General features: G+C 46.1%; 1 protein-coding gene across 8 annotated transcripts in view; it reads left to right on the top strand.

The window, feature by feature from the left end:
* The window catches only part of POLN (DNA polymerase nu), a 151,473-nt gene that overhangs the window by 6,241 nt on the left and 121,476 nt on the right, over nt 1-23,756 (top strand). For 6 of the 8 annotated variants that reach the window (XR_015165065.1, XM_086404510.1, XM_086404511.1 and 3 more), the window contains exons 3-4: nt 13,708-13,787; nt 15,229-15,717. Coding sequence is in view for 6 of the 8 variants with exons in the window: in XM_086404510.1 (XP_086260636.1) it covers nt 13,708-13,787; nt 15,229-15,717 (569 nt within the window). In the remaining 2 variants the exon portion in view is untranslated. The remainder of the gene's footprint in view (nt 1-13,707; nt 13,788-15,228; nt 15,718-23,756) is intronic. The other 2 variants (XM_086404516.1, XM_086404512.1) reach the window with 1 other exon arrangement.

Genomic DNA, 23,756 nt, shown 5'->3' with positions numbered 1-23,756 from the left:
TACCTAGCCACTGATAGTGTTTTAGGGGGAATGTTGGTGCTTGGGAAGTAGATAAGGTTAACATCACATGTCAGAGAGACAGCGTTCTCCTTTACTCGGATACTTGCTTTCCAAAGTGAAAAAGCAGTGTGCACTCGACAGAGCTTGGAATACCCCTTCCTTCAAAACCTGGTGAGAATAATAAAACACCCCTGGAAGCTGCGATGTGAGTCTCTGTTGGGAAAAATTTATCGGTCAGCCCATCTCATGAACTGCCTTGCCATGCTCTTAAAATACCTTGCTAAATCCTAGTTTTCATAACTTATTGAGATGATAAGGCGTTACTTTTCTGTCAAGTGTTCTTGGATTTGGAAAAAGAGTAGAATTTTTACAAAGAGTTTGTGTCTGTTGCTCTGTAGCACTTCCTGTGAACTCAGTGACTGAACACACACATGTGACTGAACACACACGTGTTATCTCTCAGTTTCTGTGGTCAGGAGCCTCAGCACAGCTTAGCTGGGTCCTCTGCAGGGCTGCTGTGCAGGTATCAGTCAGGGCTGGAGGCTCCTCTGAGGCCTGAAATGGGGAAGCATTTGCTTGTAAGTTCACACGGTTGTGGACTCTTAGATGAGGGTCTCAGTTTCTTGGGGACTGTTGGCTAGAAGCCACCCTCGGTTCATTTCCACATGGTTCTCTCCTCAGGCAGCTTTACATTATGGCAGCTTACTTTTTCAGAGTGCAAGAGAGTGACATTACAGTCTTATGTAAGGTAATCACAAACATTCTGTCACTGCTGCTGTATTCTTTTGGTGAGAAGTAATCCACCCACCCTCAAGAGGTTCCACAAGGGCGTGAGTACTGGACAAGGGGGGTCGTGGGACCACCTTGGAGTCTGTCTGCCACAGGGTCCCACCGGTTTTACTCTTATTTCATATAAATCTGAAAGTTGGATTGCTAATGGGTTATTGATGATTGATGCTGAACCTGAGTTGATTCCTGAACTCTTGCCACATGCTAAGCTGTTATGTCAAATCCTCCTTTATAAGTAAAATATTGTAAATCAGCATTTCATTTCTGAATGCCCATCTCATACCAAATAAATATCAAAATTGAACTCAGAAATCAATGGGGATAAACTATTAATATTTGCTTTTATAAAATTATATTAAGTAAAACCAAACAGTGTTCTATGTCACTTTGGGATCTAATTTTCTGATCTGCTAGACCAACTGAGGTATACACGTCCAGTAAAGATTGGACTGTGTGTATCCTCTTGCAGCAAAGTTAGTCTTTATTTTAAAACCTTTTGTGGTTTTAAAAAAAAAAAGATGCAAAGACTTAAAATACAGGTTAATGAATTAATATAAAGAGAAAATCATATAACTACTACTTACTTTGCCAACATCTCAAAATTTCCTTCTGAATTAAAATTCTCTTCCTGCTCAAAGGTAACCATTCTCGTGGTAATCATTACTCATCATCCACCACACCAGAGTCCGTCCTTCTCCTCAGAAGCACACCATCAGCTGACGCACATGGCTCAGTGTCCTTGCAGTCAGGTGTGGCCAAGTAGCAGCTTCCTATCTGTCGGGCGCGCCACTGCCAGGGTAGGCCTGAAGACATCTGACTTGCTTCCTAGCTGGTCTCTTCCCTTTCCTCCAGTTGGAACCTCAAACGACTCCATTCTATCCTGCAAACGACAAGCGTCCTAGAGGACTGTGGACCAGTGTGCTGGAGGGACCCCAAGTCCAGAGTGTCTTCATGAGACAACTGCTCCACCAACCGAGACCGCTCGCCTCAGAGCACCAGAGAGAAATGAACTTGTTGTTAGGCCACTGTGTTGGTGGGTCTTTTGTGACTGCGGCTTGGCTTCTTACTGCGACTCCTTTACCTTTAAACTAGATGCAAACTGAGATCACCTGAGTTAAATTTGGCTTCCCTGGTGGCTCAGACAGTAAAGAACCGGCCTGGGGAGTCCTTGGTTCAATCCCTGGGTTGGGAAGAATCCCCTAGGGAAGGAAATAGTAACCCATTCCAGTATCCTTGTCTGGAGAATTCCATGGACAGAGAGGAGCCTGGTGGGCTACAGATCACAAAGAATCAGACACGACTGAGCAAGACTTAAATTTACATCGTCACTTCAGTGTTCAGTAATGCCACTGAAAGGATTTGAGGAACACTGGAGGAGAATAATTTTTCACGGTAATTTCAAGGTTGTCAGCTGGCCTGGTGCTATGGATAGTAGTCGGACACAACTGAGTGACTGAACTGAACTGAACTGATGCATTTGATTAAACGTATTTATTAGAGTACATCTCTATTTTGTCTAAATATCTATAGAAATCAAATAATGTTTTCTAATACATACTTATCCAAAATCTTTTTTAACTTAATAGAGCTTAGAGGTGAATATGTTTTTTTTTCTGGTAAAATAAGAATAGTTTCATAGACATTACAAATCAAAACTGATTATGCCAAAGGCTTTGACTATGTGGATCACAACAAACTGTGGAAAACTCTTAAAGAGATGGGAATACCAGACCACCTTACCTGCCTCCTGAGAAATCTGCATGCAGGTCAAGAAGTAACCGTTAGAACCGGACATGAAACAACGGACTGGTTCCAAATTGGGAAAGGCTGTATATTGTCACCCTGCTTATTTAACTTTATATACACAGTACATCATGCAAAATGCCAGTCTGGATGAAGCACAAGCTGGAATCAAGATTGCTGGAAGAAATATCAATAACCTCAGATATGCAGATAACACCACCCTTATGGCAGAAAGCAAAGAAGAACTAAAGAGCCTCTTGATGAAAGTGAAAGTGGAGAGTGAAAAAGTTGGCTTAAAGCTCAATATTCAGAAAACGAAGATCATGACATCTAGTCCCATCACTTCATGGCAAATAGATGGGGAAACAATGGAAACAATGACACACTTTATTTTCTTGGGCTCCCAAATCACTGCATATGGTGACTGCAGCCATGAAATTAAAAGACTCTTGCTCCTTGGAAGAAAAGCTATGAGCAACCTAGACAACGTATTAAAAAGCAGAGACATTACTTTGCTGACAAAGGTCCGTCTAGTCAAAGCTATGGTTTCCCAGTAGTCATGTATGGATGTGAGAGTTGGCCCATAAAGAAAGCTGAGCACCGAAGAATTGCTGTTTTTGAATTGTGGTGTTGGAGAAGACTCTTGCGAGTCCCTTGGACTGCAAGGAGATCCAGCCAGTCAATCCTAAAGGAAATCAGTCCGAAATATTCGTTGGAAGGACTGATGCTGAAGCTCCAATAGTTTGGCCACCTGATACAAAGAACTGACTCATTGGTAAGACCCTGATGGTGGGAAAGATTGAAGGAAGGCAGGAGGAGAAGGGGTCAACAGAGGATGAGATGGTTGGATGGCATCACCAACTCGATGGACATGAGTTTGAGTAAACTCCGCGAGTTGGTGATGGACAGGGAGGCCTGGCATGCTGCAGTCCATGGAGTCACAGAGTCAGACATGACCAAGCAACTGAACTGAACTGAACAAATTAATACAAGTTTAAAACTCCTCAAGGCAATTATTTGTCAAAATCCAATTCATTAATGTGAAGTGTGTCTTTATTTCTACCAACTAGTGGAAATCTTTGCAATTTCAAGCACAGAGAACATAAAGCTAAATGACAAAATAGATATTTTATTATTATTTTACTCTGGTCAAGATTATATGGATAAACATTTTTTTTATTTCTATCAAGTAAATATAAAATCCTTATGTCCAGTCACTTAGTATACCTGCCAGGTGTTGGGTTCAAGTTTCCACTGCCCTAATTCAAGCCTTCACTCCTTCTTATTTGAAAATTTGTGGTACTTCCTTAGTTGATGTTAGGTGTCAATTTATTGCCACTTTTGACCTGCCTTTGTGCTGTTGCTGGAATTAGCTCAGATCTTGTCTTTGTTTTCTGCAGAATTTGTCTGTAGAAAAATACCCCTGCAGGGCAGCCTGGCCCTTGCCAGCCCTTTAAGTCTTAAGTCTCATCACTTCCCCTCTCTTTATGCCCTATTCAGATTTTTAAATTGATTTATTTTATAGTAGGTCCTTGTTGACTGTCTGTTTTCAATATAGCAGTGTGTACATGTTGTCCCCAAATGCCCAGTCTATCCCTCCACCATCCCCCACCCCTGTACCCAAGGCAGTCTACAGACTCAGTGCAATCCCTATCAATTACCCTTTTTCACAGAACTAGATGAAAAAAATCTTTATATGGAGACACAAAAGACCCTGAATAGCCAAAGCAATCTTTCTTGCCAAAGCAAAGAAAAATAGCTGGAGGAATCAGGCTCCCTGACTTCAGACTCTACTACAAAGCTACAGTAATCAAAACAGTATGGTGTGGGCTCAAGAACAGAAATACAAATCAAAGGAACATGATAGAAAGCTAAGAAACAAACCCACACACCTGTGGTCAATTAATCTGTGATAAAGAAGACAATGCCATGCAATAGAAGGACAGTGTCTTCAACAAATGGGAGAACTGGATGGCTACAAGTTAAAAAAAAAAGAAACTAGAACATTCTTTAACACCATACACAAAAATAAATTCAAATGGGAGTAAAGACCTAAATGTAAGCCTGGATCCTATAAAACTTAGAGGAAAACAGGCAGAACACTGACATAAATTGCAGCAATATCTTTATGAATCCATCTGCTAAAGTTACAGAAATAAAAACAAGAATAAACAAATGTGACCTAATTAAATGCAAAAGCTTTTGCACAGCGAAAGAACCATAAACAAAAACAGCTGGGGCTTCCCCGTGGGTCGTGGTTAAGACACTGCACTGCCAGTACAGGGGTGCAGGCTCCGTCCCTGGGTGGGTTGGGGAACCAGGGTCCCACATGTTGTAAGGCATGGACAAAGGAGCCTGGCGGGCCACAGTCCGTGATTGCCAAAAGAGAAGACACACGTAAAAAGACAGCCCACAAAATGGGAGAAAATAATTCGCAGGTGATGCGACTGACAAGGGATTAGTCTGCATTCAGGTTTAACTCCAGTTTCCAAAAACAGTGTTTCCCAGCTTCATCCTCTACTTAACCTTTTCTTTCACTCCTTCGTATACATCTCTTTAGTAGTGCGATGATTGCATTTACAAGGTTCTGCTCAAATGATACTTCATTACCAGAATACCTTATTAGAAGTAAACTGCATTGATTCATCTGCAACTCAGAGAATTTTCTGTGCCGTAGTTTTTGTTTATTTGCATAATGCTTTAACTCTTGATATATTTTGTGCTCTTTCAGTTCAGTTCGTCTCTCAGTCGTGTCTGACTCTTTGCGACCCCATGAACCACAGCACACCAGGCCTCCCTGTTCATCACCAACTCCTGGAGTTTACCCAAACTCATGTCCATTGGTCGGTGATGCCCTCCAACCATCTCATCCTCTGTCGTCCCCTTCTCTTCCTGCCCTCAGTCTTCCCCAGCACCAGGGTCTTTTCAAATGACTCAGCTCTTCACATCAAGTGGCCAAAGTACTGGAGCTTCAGCTTCAACATCAGTCCTTCCAATGAACGCCCAGGACTGATCTCCTTCAGAATGGATTGGTTGGGTCTCCTTGCAGTCCAAGGGACTCTCAAGAGTCTTCTCCAACACCACAGTTCAAAAGCACCAATTCTTCAGCTTTCTTTATAGTCCAACTCTCACATCCATACATGACCACTGGAAAACTGCTCTCTTGGAGGCAGGCAAATGTAGTCTCATTTTTGAGGCTATGACAGTGGTCTGATCTGTAAATTTCAACTCTTACTGATTTGTAAGAGCTTTCTACAGACATGATACACGTATGAAAGACTTAACTATTTCTGTTTACGTTGTATTCTCAGTGTTTCGGGGGTCTTTTTTGTTGTTGTTTGTAATAGTTTAGAAATGTTTGTTTTTTTTAAACAGAAAAACTGAAAACAAAGTCCTTAATCCCACATGAAAAATTTTTTTTTACATATTTACACACATTCAGAGTGAAAGGATTTATATGTACATTGTTTTCTTAATTTAGGCTTTTTCTTTGTTTGATAAACCAATCTCCCCTTATTGCCACCTCGTGTTAATAACTTAGCTTATGCCTTTTATGTTTTTGTTCACCTGTTTCTATGACTCTAAACTCCCAATGCAGGGGCCTGGGTTCGAGCCCTGGTCAGAGAACTGCATCTCACATGCCGCAACCAAGAGTTCACTTGCCACAGCTAAAGATTCTGCAGGCTGCAGTGAAAATCAGAGACTCTGAGTGCTGCAACCAAGGCCCGACGCAGCGAAATAAGTGATACACACACACACACACACACAGAACAAGCTGTAGGTGAGATACGGATGGCAGCAGTGCGGTGAAGCTTTTCCTCAGGTGACTGGTTGGGTTGATCTGTGGAAGCAGCTGTCCAGGCTGCTGGGCAGTCTGTGTATTTGAGAAGTGGAAGAGAATGGCCTAATGGCTGTGGCTGTGTGCCCTGGGAAAAGACAGAGGCTGAGGGTGATTCACCAGCAACTAAAGGTTAAATGTGACAGACAGCTCACCTGCTGGCCTGTAAAGAGGCTCCCTGCGGTCCCAGGCCCATTCCTAGTCAGGCTGGTAGAGCTCCAGAGCAGGCTGGACTCTCACCCCAAGCAGGTGTTCTGCCTTAAGGTCAGGGCCTTGATCAGGAAGAGGGACCTGACCTTGAGAGGCAGGGTGGGGACGTCTGGATTGGTGCCTTCAAATCTTGAGTCCCAGGTGCTTCTGGGACCTGCTGAAGTAGCTACTCCTCTGTCAAAGGCCAGCCCCCTCCTCCCTATCCCCACTGCAAGATGCAAGAGGGCTCTGTCTTTAGAAGTCACACGTTCCCCCTCAGGAACTGCCACCTCCCTGTCTTTTGGCAGGGCCTGTCAGGGAAGTGGATGAGACTTGGGCTGGCCAGGGCACAGAAACCGTGTAGGCATTGGAACAGAGGAAGTTTAAAGCATTACTGACTAGTAATGGGATTCACTGCTGAGAAGTAAAGAACTCTGAAGATTACAGTAACAGCAGACTCGGAAGCAGCCACCCGAGAGAGTGTCGAAGGAAGGAACGTACCTGGAATGGCTTGGCCAAGTGATGTCCACCATCTGGCCGTCTGCTGTCCTGGAACAGGCCACTTGGGCTTCTAATGGAGCGACCATGGGGCTGGGGTGGAGGCTGCACATGGCATAGCGCTCGCACGCCCCAGGGCCTGCCTTGCTGTCGCCTCTGTTGTCCAGCTTTCCAATTTCAGACCGAACACTGGGTCCCCAGTAGCACCAAACTTTGAGCACAGTCACTTGGGGGCTCGCTTGCAACACTGATCCCCTTGTGCCCTCAAAGGTGCTGAGCTTTGTTTTGACTAGAATCCACACATGTTCTGGGCATGGGTTTGCCTTTCCCACACACAGGGCCTCAGTGAGCTCTGTTCTCCAAGGCTCACAGAGCATTTGATCCGCTGACCTACAGTCCTGCATAGCACTGCCCCGGACATAAGGACCCGCTCTACAGCACAGGAGCTGCAGCTGTTATGTGATCCTGGGACCCATGGGCTCTGTCATGGGCGCACAGGTGGTGCAGTGATGGAGTGGTGGGTAGCAGGTCAGCTCCGGTGACCTCCAGGCTGCAGTATTCCCTGGACATCAGTGACCATTGCAGGATGCAGTGTCCCCATTGGACATAGTTAAGGACACTGGGACCCAGACGGTGGCAGTGGGAGCAACCCTGCCCAGCATCACTCCCAGAACCTCCTCCATAAATGTGTTTTTCTCTCCCTATGTTTCTGGGTTCTGCAGGTTTAGTCTTGACTCCCCAAGGTAAATCTGCCAAGGGCACAGAAAAAATGGCTTTCTTCAAGCTATAGTTGCTGCCCAGTCATTTCAAGTTTCTTATACCAAGGGACTGGCAGGCCAAAGATGTACTCTCCATCCTACTAGGGGTGACAGGGCTGCCATCATGTAAAGGGGACAGGAAAGCCTCTGCTTGAGACCCAGGTGATGTGATTGGACACCCCTTGGTCCACTGTCCACATTTGACAGTAAATGCAGTGGCCGTGCCTGAAAAGGGCATGACAACCAGGGACTTCACCTCTCAGGGATGAGGGTTTAGGTCACGATCAGACAAGCAACCAAAACCAGCAGAGGTGCCCAGCCAGGGTGAGGGGTCCTCAGGACATGGTAGAGGGTTAGGGTTAGGTACCTGGAGCCCCCTGCTTATCCCAGCTGTGGCAGCACAGCCCCTCCTGATGGTTGCCTCAGCTGCAAAGAGCTTTTCCCAAGGGCATACCCCTTTCCCAGGAACAACCAGGTAGTGACTGGTGGGTGCGGAGGTTGACCCTCCCGAGGAAAATTCTGTGGGAACATGTCAGGCCTTCTTAGCAATTGCGTTAGTCCTTTACTCCCCTACAGACATTGGTCCTGAGAGTGCCCCCCCAGTAACCTTTCTGAATGCAAGCCTTCATCTCAAGGTCAGCCTCCCAGGGACCAGACCTCTGCCAGTGTATGGGTACACGTACATTAAAGTCATTTTTTTAAAAATGAGGTTAGACTTTCACAGATCTCTGCACCTTCAGGTCAACTAACACAGCTTATTCTGTTCGGTGGCTCTGTGCTCCATGGTGTGGCTGCTACATAATTTCTTCCTCCACTGCCCTCTTGGTTGGTATTTGCTTTGTTTTCAGTCCTTTGCCGTAATGCAGTACTGTCATAAATGTTTGGCTTAAACCTACTTACTGTTGCATCTATTTCTGTGAAATAGATAGCCAGCAGTGAGATGGTTTCATTACATGACTTATGTATTTTATACCTCTCTGTTTTTATTGAGGTCACAACACACAAACACACAGTACATCTATCCTAAGATTACAGCTCAGGATTTCACAAACTGAACACCCCATAACCTTCACCGCATCAGGAAGCAGCATGGGTGGCATCCCCGAGGCCCGTCTTTGGACCCTTTGGGTTTGTCCTTTTCTCTCCAACTCTGAGACGCATGTGTGTGTTTTTAATGTGTTGACACTTTGTTTTCCACAAAGATCCTAGGCCGCGCTCACCCTCTGCCATGGCCCGCACTCTGTGGAGTGTGCTTCTCTCTAAATCTGAATAAATCCACTCTTACCTATCACTTTGTCCCTCACTGAATTCTTTCTGTGATGAGACATCGAGGACCTGAGCTTCATTAGGTCCTGAAACCAGAAACCTGCTCTACGAACTGTCAGAAGCTATCAGCTCAGAGAACTTAAAGAGCATGATCTTCCTTCTGAGGGAGCCAATTCCAAAAGTCCAGATGACCTTTAGAAGTTTCTTGGAATATCTGGAGAAACAAGCTAAAATACATGAAGATAATGTGACTTTACTGTAGGATCTCTGCCAAAAAGTTGTGCTGAACCTTATGGAAGAGGTAGATAAACATAAAAGGGAGAAAAGGAATTTAAAAACAGATGCTTCAGGTTGCTTTCACGCTATGTAAAAAAGCAGTGTTCCTTGTACCACAGGAAGAACTGTGACCATGGAAGATAGTTTTGATTGGCTCTTAGACTTGAAAGACCCTTTGGTCATTGCTTCCAGCCTCCCACCCGTCATGGAAATCAGCGGCAGTTCATTCTAGTAATGAGCTGTTTTCTCACACACACACACATGGAAAGATCCGAACCATTCACATTTTTACCAGTAACGAGTGAGACTACCTCTTACTTCTCCAAGTATATTTAGTTTGCATTTCCCTGACTAGTACAGAGTATGAGTATTACATCATATTTGTTTGCTTTTTGGATTTGCTGTTTTGTGTGTTGCCTCTCCGTATCTTTTGCTCATTTTCCACTGAATTTTTCATTTTTGGTCAGTGTAATTTGTTGTATAATATAAATATTAACTCTTTGTCTTTTTTGTCCCGTTACTTTTTCCAGTGTATTATTTTTTTTCAGAAATGGTGCTAATTGTCCTTCCCCTATTTATTAATTTATCCTTCTCTGCTGAACTGAAATATGATTTTCGCTATCTATTAAATCCTCATAAGCCTTGGGGTCAGCTTCTGGATTTTCCGCCCTGTTCTCCAGCTCTTGTCTACTCCTACTCAAATGCCTTGTACATTTGATCACAGTGGCTTTATAGCACGTTCTGTTAATCTGGCAAAGCAAGTCTTCTGCAATTTTTTTTTTAAACTTAACTAATCAAACTGATCACATGGACCACAGCCTTGTCTAACTCAATAAAACTATGAGACATGCTGTTTAGGGTCACCCAAAATAGGTGAGTCGTGGATGTGACTGGTGATAGAAGTAAAGTCCAATGCTGTAAGGAACAATGTTTCATAGGAACCTGGAATGCTAGGTCCCTGAATCAAGGTAAATTGGAAGTGGTCAAACAGGAGATAGCTAGAGTGAACATCGACATTTTAGGAATCAGTGAACTAAAATGGACTGGAATGGGCGAATGTAGTTCAGATGACTATTATGTCTACTATTGTGGGCAAGAATCCCTTAGAAGAAATGGAGTAGCCATCATGGTCAACAAAAGAGTCTGAAATGCAGTTCAGTTCAGTCGCTCAGTTGTGTCTGACTCTTTGAGACCCCATGAATTGCAGCACGCCAGGCCTCCCTGTCCATCACCAACTCCTGGAGTTCACTCAAACTCATGTCCATCGAGTCGGTGATGCCATCCAGCCATCTCATCCTCTGTCGTCCCCTTCCTCTCCTGCCCCCAATCCCTCCCAGCATCAGAGTCCTTTCCAATGAGTCAACTCTTCGCATGAGGTGGCCAAAGTACTGGAGTTTCAGCTTTAGCATCATTCCTTCCAAAGAACACCCAGGACCAATTTCCTTTAGAATGGACTGGTTGGATCTCCTTGCACTCCAAGGGACTCTTAAGAGTCTTCTCCAACACCACAGTTCAAAAGCATCGATTCTTCAGCACTCAGCTTTCTTCATGCAGTACTTGGGTGCAATCTCAAAAATGACAGAATGAACTCTGTTCGTTTCCAAGGCAAACCATTCAATATCACGGTAATCCATGTCTATGCCGCAACCACTAATGTCGAAGAAGCTGAAGTTGAACGGTTCTATCAAGACCTTTTAGAACTAATACCCAAAAAAGATGTCCTTTTCATCATAGGGGACTGGAATGTAAAAGTAGGAAGTCAAGAAACACCTGGAGTAACAGGCAAGTTTGGCCTTGGAGTACAAAATGAAGCAGGGCAAAGGCTAACAGAGTTTTGCCAAGAGAACACACTGATCATAGCAAACACCCTCTTCCAACAACATAAGAGACAACTCTACACATGGACATCACCAGATGGTCAATACTGAAATCAGATTGATTATATGCTTTGCAGCAAAAGTTGGAGAAGCTGTATACAGTCAGCAAAAACAAGACTGGGAGCTGACTGTGGTCAGATCATGAACTCCTTATTGCCAAATTCAGACTTAAAGAAAGTAGGGAATACCACTAGATCATTCAGGTATGACCTAAATCAAATCCCTTATGATTATACAGTGGAAGTGACAAATAGATTCCAGGGATTAGATCTGATAGACAGAGTGACTGAAGAACTATGGATGGAGATTCATGACATTGTACAGGAGGCAGTGATCAAGACCATCCCCAAGAAAAAGAAATGCAAAAAGGCAAAATGGTTGTCTGAGGAGGCCTTACAAATAGCTGAGAAAAGAAGAGAAACTAAAGGCAAAGGAGAAAACAAAAGATACACCCGTTTTAATGCAGAGTTCCAAAGAATAGCAAGGAGATATAAGAAAGTCTTCGTCAGTGATCAATGCAAAGAAATAGAGGAAAACAATAGAATGGGAAAGACTAGAGATCTCTTCAAGAAAATTAGAGATACCAAGGGAATATTTCATCCAAAGATGGACACAATTAAGAACAGAAATGGTATAGATCTAACAGAAGCAGAAGATATTAAGAAGAGGTGACAACAATACACAGAAGAACTCAACAAAAAAGATCTTCACGACCCAGATCATCACGATGGTGTGATCACTCACCTAGAGCCAGACATCCTGGAATGAGAAGACAAGTGAACCTTCAGAAGCATCACTACGAACAAAGCTAGTGGAGGTGATGGAATTCCAGTTGAGCTATTTCAAATCCTAAAAGATGACGCTGTTAGAGTGCTACACTCAATATGCCAGCAAATTTGGAAACCTCAGCAGTGGCCACAGGACTGGAAAAGCTCAGTTTTCATTCCAATCCCAAAGAAAGGCAATGCCAAAGAATGCTCAAACTAGTGCACACTTGCACTCATCTCACACGCTAGCAAGGTGATGCTCAAAATTCTCCAAGCGAGGCTTCAACAGTACATGAACCGAGAATTTCCAGATGTTCAAGCTGGATTTAGAAAAGGCAGAGGAACCAGAGATCAAATTGCCAACATCCGCTAGATCATCGAAAAAGCAAGAGAGTTGATGCGTTTGAACTGTGGCATTGGAGAAGACTCTTGAGAGTCCCTTGGACTGCAAGGAGATCCAATCTGTCAATCCTAAAGGAAATCAGTCCTGAATATTCATTGGAAGGACTCATGCTGAATCTGAAGCTCCAATACTTTGGCCACCTGATAGGAAGAACTGACTCCTTAGAAAAGATCCTCATGATGGGAAAGATTGAAGGCAGGAGGAGAAGGGAATGGCAGAGTATAAGATGGTTGGATGGCATCACTGACTTGATAAACATGAGTTTGAGCAAGCTCCGGGAGTTGGTGATGGACAGGGAAGCCTGACATGCTGCAGTCCATGGGGTCGCAAAGAGTCAGACACGACTGAGCAATTCAACTGAACTTCTGGGACTTCCCTGATGGTCCAGTGATTAAGTCTCTGCCTTCCAGTGCAGGGGACATGGGTTCAATCCCTGGTCAGAGAAGTAAGATCTCATATGCTGCACGGCATGGCCAACCCCCCCTCAAAAAACAAACAAACAAAGCAACTTACCTTTCTTCTCTGTTTTCAGACATTTAAATTTCCTATGTACTTTGAAGTTTTTTTTTTTTTTTCCAATTAAAAGAGCCCTGTAGGGCCTCTAATGGGAATTGCATTAAATTTATATTTGGGAGAATTAAATATTTTGTTCCTATCTCAATGCTGTGTTTTTCCACTTGTATAGATCATGATTTATGCCATTTTATAAGATTTTACGTTTTCATCATTGAGTGTCTTGTGCCTTTCTTATTAAATTAATTGTAAGTATAACTTTTCTCTATTGTAAATGAAAGATTTCCCCCATTTGTATTTCTTGGTTATTATTATTGTTATAGATACTTGAGTTATGTTGTCTGGGATTGAACCCAGTTCCATCACTTCCTGTCCAGCCCAAGCTTGTTAAACTCTAAATGAGAAGTTTATATGTTTTACTGAATCTCTAATGTTCTGTTACAAAATTATTCCATCTAAGAATTTCTTCAAACTTTTAATACTTGCAAGCTTTCTGTAAAATACTTAACTTGGCTTTTCAAAATCAAGTATTCAAATGCTAATACCAAGTAATACTTTTTTAGTAAACATTTCATGATTACATAGATCTGTCTCCAGTTAACTTGAAGACATTTTGCATAAATGTTTACTGCAATGGTAGTATGCATTTTGTTTGTAAATTTTATTACATTGTTTTAGTTAAGTAAATGATGAGTAAATGATTATAGAGGCTATTTTCAATGTTTAATTAATTATATGACTTAGATTTTAATGTTTCCTTTCTCGTGTTTCCTTTCTGTGTCTTTCAAAGCTGCAGATGTGGTAGGCAAATCCAGTGTTAAATATTCAGTACTACTTGAAGATGGAAAGGATCAATCACTGGAAAAAAAGGTGAATCTTTGCAGATACGAGTAATTCTAAACAGATAGCTTTCACTTTTTCAACAAATATTTATCAAGTGTCAACCATATGCTGGGCACTGTGGATACAATGGTTAAAAAATAAAAGAAGTTCTTCTCCAGGAGCTTACAGTTTACTTGTATGAGGGGACGAGAAAGAGAAGCATAGTATTTCTCTATGACTCGGTGAATTAGTGTCACAACAGGAGTCAGGGCTGAGTGCTCTGGAGTCCGGAGGGGAGACGGCTAACCCAGTGTTTGTGCTGGCTCGTGCTGCTTTTCTCTGGTGGTGGGAGAGGAATCTGGGACACCTTTCTGAAGTGTGAACATTCCGAGTTGAGGTCTAGGAAATGGTCTGTCTCAATATCCTCACTTTTAGAGTGTGGGAAAGGACTTTGGGATAATTTTTTAGGTTAAGGGAAGATGAGTTGGAGCTTTGGGGTAGTGAAAGTAAAGAGAAGTTTGGAAAAGAAGGATATAAATTTTACAGTGGGGCTTCTCAGGTGGTTCAGTGGTGAAGAATCCACCTGCCAAGCAGGAGACACAGGTTTGATCCTTGGGTTGGCAAGATCCCCTGGAGAAAGAAATGGCAGCCCACTCCAGTATTCTTGCCTGGGACACCCCACAGACTGGGGAGCCTGTGGGCCACAGTCCACAGAGTCACAGAGAGTTTGCCTAAAGAACAGCAGCAGCAGTTCCCAGTGGGTGAGGTGTGTGGTGAGCTTGGAGGAGAGATGAGAAGACGTCTCGTTACCAAAGGCCTGAGCTGTGACTCAGTGGAGGAGGTGGCACAGCAGTTCAGACTGTAGTGGTTGTTACTGTTCGGTCCCTAAGTCGAGTCCAACTCTTTGCCACCCCGTGGACTGCAGCAAGCCAGACTCCCCTTCCCCTCACTGTCTCCTGGAGTTTGGTCACATTCGTGTGCGAGTCTGTGAATCGACGAATGAGTATTCCATGTCACAAGATTGAAACAGGAAGAATGTTGCTGCTGAGCTGTAATTTTTTTAAAAGTTGAGTAGGTAGAGCTGTGGTGATTGTATTTTCTCTATAAATGGCCTTTGCTTGGAAACTGTCAGTGGTTCATCCTCAGTCTTGTACACATGTACAGCACATCCCCCTCCACAGCATCTCCTGTTACACGCGGGCGGGGCTGAGGTGGGAGGCCTTCTCCACTGCTGCTGCTGCTGCTAAGTCTCTTCTCCACTAGCTCCTGTCTTTTCCAGCCCAGGGTGCAGCCAGGCACTCCTGCCTGGGTTGAGAAGAACCACTGCTCAGGGAGACTCTCCACAGTTCATTAGGAAGTTGGATCACAGTTGATGTGAAGCCATGTCCCCGCTTTACCTTAAATGGGTTTTATCAGATTTTACTTTGGTTTATATATAGACTTGTCTTACAAATCCATATCCTGTGAAATATTTTCCATTTTTTTATAGAATCTTAATTTGCTTACGAGCCAGCCGTCAGGAGTTTCCATCAAGTTCTGTCCTCAGTCCTCTGGTATCAGAGTCACAGATCAGCTGTCTGCTGACCAAAGCCAGAAGGGTATTAGCTCTTTGGCTCCTTCACGGTGTTCAGTCCCACAGTGTGACCAACAGGCTTCAGTTCTACGGAAAATGGAACGTAAAAGAAAACACCTCCCAAAGGAAAACAACAGAGAAAGCGTGAATCTTACAGGAAACCACGTCTCATGCAGTAGGTCATCAGCAAAAACAAGTACACTTGTGATCCTGGAAGAAGGTGCTGGTGAGGTCGAAACCTACCTCAATTCCAGGCACGCAAAGGCATTCAAAACGGACTTTTGTGACATTAGACATTTGGATGCTTTGGAGCAAAGCCAGCTGATTGAAATGCTCAAACAGGCAGCCACCCTGGTGGTAACTCTGATGTATAAGGATGGCTCCACCCAGCTGAGAGCTGACCAGGTTAGTAAACGCTGTTGGTTCGTGTTTGTTTCTGTTTTGTAGGCAGCGTGAAACAAACCCGTTTTCTTAGTGTCGGATTCTGACGGGAGAGCTAGAAATAAGGTTGTAAACCTCCCCTCTGCCAGTGGTGAGTGGCAGCGCGTGGCTCTCACGAGGTGTGTAAGCCCTGCCCAGTGCTTTCCAGACTCCTTGCGCCACTTACGCCCCACCAGCAGTGCGTGAGGCCCCAACTCTCCGCCGTCTGTCAGTGCTTGTCTGTCTTTTCACAGTTCAGCCATGTTTGTGTGTGTGAAGCGGTGTTTCGCTGCGTGTTAAAATACTCGCTCACTTAGGTATGTGCTCGGCCGCACCGAGTCTTCGCTGTGGCACGAGCGGTCTTTCTTTGTTGCGTCATTCGGGATCTCTCGTTGCGACGCATGGGCTCCCGAGTCGAGGCGTGTGGGCTCCGTAGTCGTTGAGTGCACGCTTCGTTGCTCTGCGGCGGCACGTGGGACCTTAGTTCCCGGACCAAGGACCGAACTGAGTCTCCTGCATTGCAAGACAGATTCTTAACCAGTGGCCCACCGGGGAAGTCCCTCACTGCGGTTTTAAACTGCACTTCCCTCATGACTGGTGACACTGAGCAACTTCTCATGTGCTGACTGTCCGTTTGCATGATTCTTTGGTGAAATGACAGATCAGGTCTATTGCTCATGTTTTAAATTGGGTTATTTGTGTTTTATTTTGGACCCGTAAGATTTCTTTATATATTCTGATACTAGTCTCTTGTCAGATATATGATTTGTAATTCTCCAAATCTGTGGCTTGTTTTTAACAATTTCTTGATGACTTTTTTGTGGTGTGTGTTTTTTTTAACTTTATTTATTATTTTTGGCTGTGTTGGCTCTTCATCGCTGCACTAGGCTTTCTCTCGTTGCGGTGAGCAGGGGCTCCTCTTCTTTGAGGTCTGAGGGCTTCTTGTCATGGAGCACAGGCTCTAGACTCACGGGCTTCGGTAGCTGTGGCTCGAGGACTTAGTTGCTTCTCGGAATGTGGGATCTTCCTGGACCAGGGATCAAACCCCTGTCCCCTGCATTGGCCAGCAGATTCTTAACCACTGGACCCGCAGGGAAGTCCCTTGATGGTGTTTTTAAAACACAAAAGGTTTTTTAGTTTCATTAATTCCAGTTTATCAAGTATTTCTTACATTGCTTGTGCTTTTGTTGGTATATCTAAGAATGCTTTGCCTGTCCCAGGTCATGAATGCTTTACCCTATTTGCTTCTAAGAATTTAATTTGAGCTCTTACATTTAAACCTGTGATCCAGTTTGAGTTAATTTTTGTGTGTGCTGTGAGATACGGGCATAAATCCACCCTCTTGCATGTTGATACCTAGTTTTCCCAGCACTATTTGCTGAATTTTGGGGGCACTTTAATAGAAACTCAATAGATTGCAAATGTTAGGGTTTACTTCTGGACATTCAGTTCTTTAAAAGTTGATCTATATGTCTATTTGTATGCCAGTCCAACACTGTCTCGATTATTTTAGATTTATAATAAGTTTTGAAATTAGGAAGTGTTTCTTCTTACGTTATCTTTTTCAAGATTGTTTTGAGTGTTCCGGGTCCTTTGCATTTCCATACAAATTTTAGGGTCAGCTTGTCAGTGTATTCAAACACCCAGGTGGAACCGTGATGCCCATTGCTTTGAACCTGCGGGTTAATCCTGACAGCTTTGTTGCCGACCCAGGCCCTTGGGCTCTTCCAGCAGTAGATGCTGCTAAGAGGCCAGACGAGGGCCTCAGGCTGTACTGGGCTTTGCTGTGGTGCACGGGGGCAAGAACGAGAGACAGGCCCCCTGACTCACCCTCCGAGAGAAGCTGCCTGGGCCCTCCAATGTGGTAACAATGGGGCAGATCCTGTGGGTTGGGCAGGAGATGTTGCTTAGGGGGTCTGTCCACCCCTTGCTGGGGCCATGTGCAGGGATCACATGCAGTACCCTGCTTTTGCTCCCAGCACCTCAGAAATGGCAGTTTGATTCTGGCCCATTTGTATCCAATTGCTCGCAATTGTCCCAACTTGACCACGCGAGCAGTTATTTTTAGTCGCTTATAGTTTCTTCATGTCCTGTTGCTTGAGGAGACTTTGTCCAGGGGCAGCACTCTTTCCCCTCTGAGGGATTCTACACCCTTCTTAAGGGTTAAAGGGCCAAAGGTCTCTTCTTCTGGAGGTACTTCCTGCTGAACTGGGGCCACAGACCCTACCCCTCTCGAGAGGTGTAGAAGTCCCTCACTGAGTGTTCCAAGGACCAGCAGGGACCTGGGTCACCCACTGGGAATGGATTGAAGCCCTTGAGCCATCAGGCCTTACCTGAAGATGTTAGAGCCTGGAAGACACACACTTGACCTAAAGGTTAAACAGGGCCAAAAGGGAGAATAATGACGACAGCCACTAAAGGGCTTAGCAAGGGCAGGAGCCAAGTCACCAGGTTGGCTCTTGACCAGACAGTGGAGGCAGTGTTGCCCCTACCCAGACTGTGAAGCCACTCTGCTTGGGTGTATGTCTCCTGAATATTAACCTGTCCCTGTCCTCTAGCATTGATCCAGGTGCGTCAAGAAGTATTGGTTACGCACAAACCGCCTTGGTTTGCTGGAAGGTAACCAGGAGCTCCGTGGTTATCAATGACATGAGCCAAAGAAGAAACAGAGGTCTTAGGGTCTGTTAAGTCTTGCCCCATCTGTTCCATTACATAAGCAGGCTGCTTGGTGAGATTCCTGAAGTTACTTCCTGAGAGGTGGAGCACCCCTCTACAGGGCTGCTGGTCGCCCGGTTGGCTGAGCCCATTCCTAGTGCACTCCGGGTTCAGTGATGACCTGGGCGAGTCCCACTGCGAGTGAAAATTCCTCTCATTCCTGTGATTCGTGTTGTGTATTCCCCTATGAAGTGGACATTATCAGTGCACTTGTAGGCTATAGTTCTGTTGGAAAAGGATGGGATCTGGCCATAACTCTGCAGCATGTGGTGGTTTGGGTGTCTGCAGAGGAAAACAAAGCCATCAGGGGCTCAGATCAGAATGTCTGTCTGACTAGTTAAGAGCGGACAGTCCCTGAAGGACACCGCTATTGCTAGTGCGTGCGTGGTTGGGGCCAGAGGACCATTATGTTGGGGATTTAGATTGTGTAGCCTCACGGTGGCCCTAACCAGATGCTCGTGTGTCACCTTGCTGGCCTGGTCAGTGGCCGCAGTGACAGGCCAGACCCCCGTTTGGTCCGTACCCCACAGGCGGGTTGAATCGATGGACGGGTGGATGGCACGTTTCCGTCCCACCATCACATTCCCCTTCCGTGCTGTTTAGGGAGCTGGGGCTACACTTTGAAACAGGCCCCCGTGGGCAAGGTTGCACGTGCAGCTCCTTCCTGGGTGAGAGGCAGGGTGTCTGGTGCGGTCCTGCCTTGGGGGGGGAGGTCCTCCCTGGGGGCAGGGCAGGCTTCCTGAGGCATGAGAAGCAAGTGCCGTTTATGCAGTTTAATCCAGTGCACCCCACATCTCCCGTCCAATTGTGTGGGGGAGTCAGGTAACAGCAGTGGAACAGACTGCCAGAAGGCAGAAGTGTGACCAGCAGAGGCCAAGGGCGTGGCAGTCCTCCCGACCCAGACTGTTAATTCGTAGCAGAACTGACAGGTTCAGAGGGAGTGCGAGGGGCGGGGTGGGGGCCAGCTGGGGGTGTTGATGTCATGTCCAGCATTCTCCTCAGCGTTCCCCTCATGATATGGTTCTGGCGATATTGACAAGTGAGTTCTCCAGCCATTGTTCCCTAGGCACGGGGACTAGGTGGCAAATAGAATATCAGAAGCGTTCTTATGGTAGAGTATTTCCCTGACCCCTCCAAGACAGCAGAGCTGCCCCCCTGGCTGGGGTGGCTGAGCAAACTGGCAGAACGCAAGCAAGGATATGGCGAAAACATAGCCAGTGGGAGTCCGGCCCACCACGCCGCTCTCTGCTCGTCTGTTGGTGGTGCTTGTCTTTGACCACGTCTCAGGTCCTCCACTGGCGTACAGGCGTATTGCTCCTCCCTTGCGACCTGTGGGCTTTGGGGAGGGAAGAGCTCCGGTCTGGACAAATGTACCCAGCTAGGTACCCTTTGCAGTTTTACAGCAGCGGGGGCTAGCCTTACTCTGCTGGGGCCCGTCCACTGCAGCAAGGGTTAGTTTTAGGGGGATGCCTCCTTCTAGATTGGGGTATTTTTTGTGTGCGTCAGTATCTTTTTAAAAACTATGTATTAAAAGGTTATTTATTTGGCTGTGCCAAGTCTTAGCTGCGGCCCACAGGATCTCTGGTCTTTGTTGCAGTGTGTGAGAGCTCCGAGCTGCAGCGTGTGGGTCTAGTTCCCTGACCGGGGACTGAACCCGGGCCCCCTGCACTGCGAGCACACAGCCCTGGTCACCAGGGTTCCTTTGTGGAGGGGCCGCCCCTTCTGCTGGGTTTTAGTGGGAGCTTCCAGTGTCTTGGCATAGTCCTACAGTGCCTTCTGAACTTGGCCTAGACTAGGAGCGTATCGCAGGGTCTGGCTCACTGCCTCATCTGGTAGAATGTCAGAAGTAAGAAAATGCCTTCCCTAGGTCACTCACATGGGCTAAGCCTCAGATTACTCCTGGGGGCTACATGGACCCTGAGGAGTGCAGTAGGGAGCAGACTGGCCCAGGGTTCCCCCTTCAGAGCTTCATATAGGGGTTTGCTATAAAGTCACAATTTGGAGTCCAGATGCGACAGAACCCAGCCATCCTGAGACAGCCTTGGAGTCGGCTGTCTGTGGTTGGAGACGGTAACGCGCTCATTGCTGTCTTTCAGTCCACACCCCGGGCTCGCGCTCCTGCTGAACCCATGGTTGTGGAATCTGAGCCTTCATCGGGGAAACGTTGTCTCCCGTTTCTGCCAGAAGATTAGGATCTTAGCAGTATTCTGATCTGAGTCTTGCTTTATCTCAGTGCTTACATATTTGTCTTCAATATATCGTGATGGAGTTCCATTTTTCAGGCCTAGTTCCCTCAGTTCTTTTGCTAACTCGTTTCTTAAAAAATGGAGGCCATTCTGAAAACCCTGCAGAAGCACTGTTCAAGTATACTGAGTTGCTTCCAGAGGGTCAGGCCCCTCTGTTCAAAAGCAAAAGGGCATTGAGAGCCTGGATGTAGCGGATACAGAAGAATGCGTCTTTGGAGTCCAGAACAGAGGAATACTGAGCACTCCCGGGCACTTGGGTGAGGAGGGTGTGTGGGTTTGGTACTACTGATTAAATAGGGGTGACTGTCTAGTCATGGCATCCGGTCCCATCACTTCATGGGAAATAGATGGGGAAACAGTGGAAACAGTGTCAGACTTTATTTTTTTGGGCTCCAAAATCACTGCAGATGGTGACTGCAGCCATGAAATTAAAAGACGCTTACTCCTTGGAAGAAAAGTTATGACCAACCTACATACATATTCAAAAGCAGAGACGTTACTTTGTCAACAAAGGTCCGTCTAGTCAAGGCTATGGTTTTTCCAGTGGTCATGTATGGATGTGAGAGTTGGACTGTGAGGAAAGCTGAGCGCTGAAGAATTGATGCTTTTGAACTGTGGTGTTGGAGAAGACTCTTGAGAGTCCCTTGGACTGCAAGGAGATCCAACCAGTCCATTCTGAAGGAGATCAGCCCTGGGATTTCTTTGGAAGGAATGATGGTAAAGCTGAAACTGCAGTACTTTGGGCACCTCATGTGAAGAGTTGACTCATTGGAAAAGACTCTGATGCTGGGAGGGATTGGGGGCAGGAGGAGAAGGGGACGGCAGAGGATGAGATGGCTGGATGGCATCACTAACTCGATGGACGTGAGTCTGAGTGAACTCTGGGAGTTGGTGACGGACAGGGAGGCCTGGCGTGCTGCGATTCATGGGGTCGCAGAGTCGGACACAACTGAGCGACTGAACTGAACTGACTGTCTAGTCCTCTGCTCTTAAGTCTTTCACAAAGCAATGCTCCCTGTTAGGCCTCTGGACGGTGAGTATCAGAGTATTGCAAGGAGATTGGCAGGGCCTAATGAGTCTGTGTGTTAGGAATTTGGTGAGCAGCTGTTTTATCACCCTCAGGAGCTTAGGCTTCAAAGGATATTGTCTCTTCCTGGTATCTTTCCCTAGGATTTAATCTTACTTCTATCAGGGCTTACCCTTCCTGGCACTGAAGTATCCCATACCACAGAGTTCTCCTGTTCCTTAATTTCCTAGGGAATATTTTGATGACCAGCAGGCAGGTCATCTGGGGCTACCAAGAGATGCATTCTGTTTGAATTCTCTATCTTCCTGGACTTCATTCTGTCCTAAAAATATACTAGTTCCTAGTTTATTTAGTGAGTCTCTTCCACGGGGGGGGGGGGGGGGGGGGACAAGACATTCCTGCCTGTACAAAAAGGAGTGAGTGACAACAGACCTGACTCTGACTCCAGGGCACGGGGAGACCTGAGCCGCCTCACCTTTGGCCATCCGTCAGCTCCCGTCACAGGACAGCCACAGCCGGAGCCCGGCCAGCTGGCCAGGTCAGAGCAGAGCAGAGCAGCCCGCTCCAGTGTCTGCTAGACGTTTAGTTCTACATGCCGCACCCTGGATGACCCGAGGCTCCACTGGAGTGATGAGGATGGATTGAACAGGATCCCGAGGCAGGCTGGCACCCAGTCCCCACCAGCAAGTGTATGTGAGTCTCTAGAGCATCCAGGAGACTCCGCGTCACCGAGACCTGGGGCCAGCAGGGGTTGTCCTCGGGCTTTCCACGGAGGGCGCCCAGGACCTTCCCTTTCCAGTGCCCCATTCTGGTGCTGGGGAAGGGCACGCGCTGATTCCTGCCCAGGTGATTCCTGGGCTGCTGCTCTGGTCTTCACAGCTGTCTAGGGTCCTCTTGAGATGGTAGGTGGATCGAGGCAGCTAGGAGCTGAGTTTCTTTATTAGTCTCCCGTCCTTGTTGGCTTCCTCTGCCATGTCCCAATTGTTATAGACCTTGAAGGCCTCCTCTGCCAAGGTTGACAATGGGGTTTGGGGCCCAGCCTCAAGCTTTTGTAATTTCCTCCTGATATCCGGAGCATGCTGAGTGATAAAATGCATGGCCAATAGCGGCCTCCCTTCTGCAGACTCTGGGTCTATATTGGTGTACTTCCTGAATGCCTGTCACCCAGCTCAGGAAGATTGCTAAGCTTTTATCTTTTTCCTGTGTAACCTCTCAGACCTTATCATAATTTGCAGGCTTCATCATACACCTTTTCATTCCTTCTAATGAACAAGTAGTATAATGTCTTATCCTGGCCTGGCCTACATGATCCTTATAGTCTCAGCGGGAGTCCTGTTCTGGGACTGCGTCACTGGTGGCCACTAGGCTGTCTGTGTGTTCCCTGGCCTTTCTTAGTATGCACTCCTTCTCATCTGGGGTGCAACAGTGGGCGGGAATAACTATGATTTCTGCCAGGTCAGGGAGAATGTTAACCCAGCATGGCAAATTCACCTCTAAACTCATCAGGGTTGTCTGAGAATGTGCCAAGTCTCTCCTTACAGATTCCTATGTCCCCCATCAGAAGGAGACATGCACTCTAGTAATTCTCCCTTCTGTCAGCTACTTCCTGGAGGGGGTAGAAGCCTTATGGTATGAAAGTGGGGCTAATTTTGAATCTCATCAGAGCCCCACTGGGGACAGCACTGGGCTCTGGTTTCAGGGTCCCTGGGTCAAAGGGGTAAGGCAGAGGCCACGGGCTGAAGGTGGTACTGAAGGGGAAGAAGTGGGGACGTGAGAAAGGACCCTCATGCCAGTGACGAGTTGGCAGTTGAAAGAGGGGATCTGTGAGAAAGTCTGTCAATCTTTTGGGGGCAAAGCAGAAATAGAGGCTGAGCACCCTGCAGGGATCCCTCCAACCATGGTCTGGATGTAGTTTCACAAGGCCCTGCACGTGAGGGACCTCTCCCCTTTTTGGGCACTCCTTACAGTATTTTCGTCCAGTTGTAAACTGGTGTTAAAGTTAAGGGGTCCAATCTGTGGCTTCTTCTTCTGATTAG

Source organism: Bos grunniens, chromosome 6 (assembly GCF_055505025.1).
Source record: "Bos grunniens cultivar Pamir isolate PY7600 chromosome 6, Bosgru_T2T1.0, whole genome shotgun sequence".
Taxonomy (NCBI): domain Eukaryota; kingdom Metazoa; phylum Chordata; class Mammalia; order Artiodactyla; family Bovidae; genus Bos; species Bos grunniens.
The sequence above is the reverse complement of the archived record's forward strand: the minus strand, read 5'-3'. Positions and strand labels throughout refer to the sequence as shown.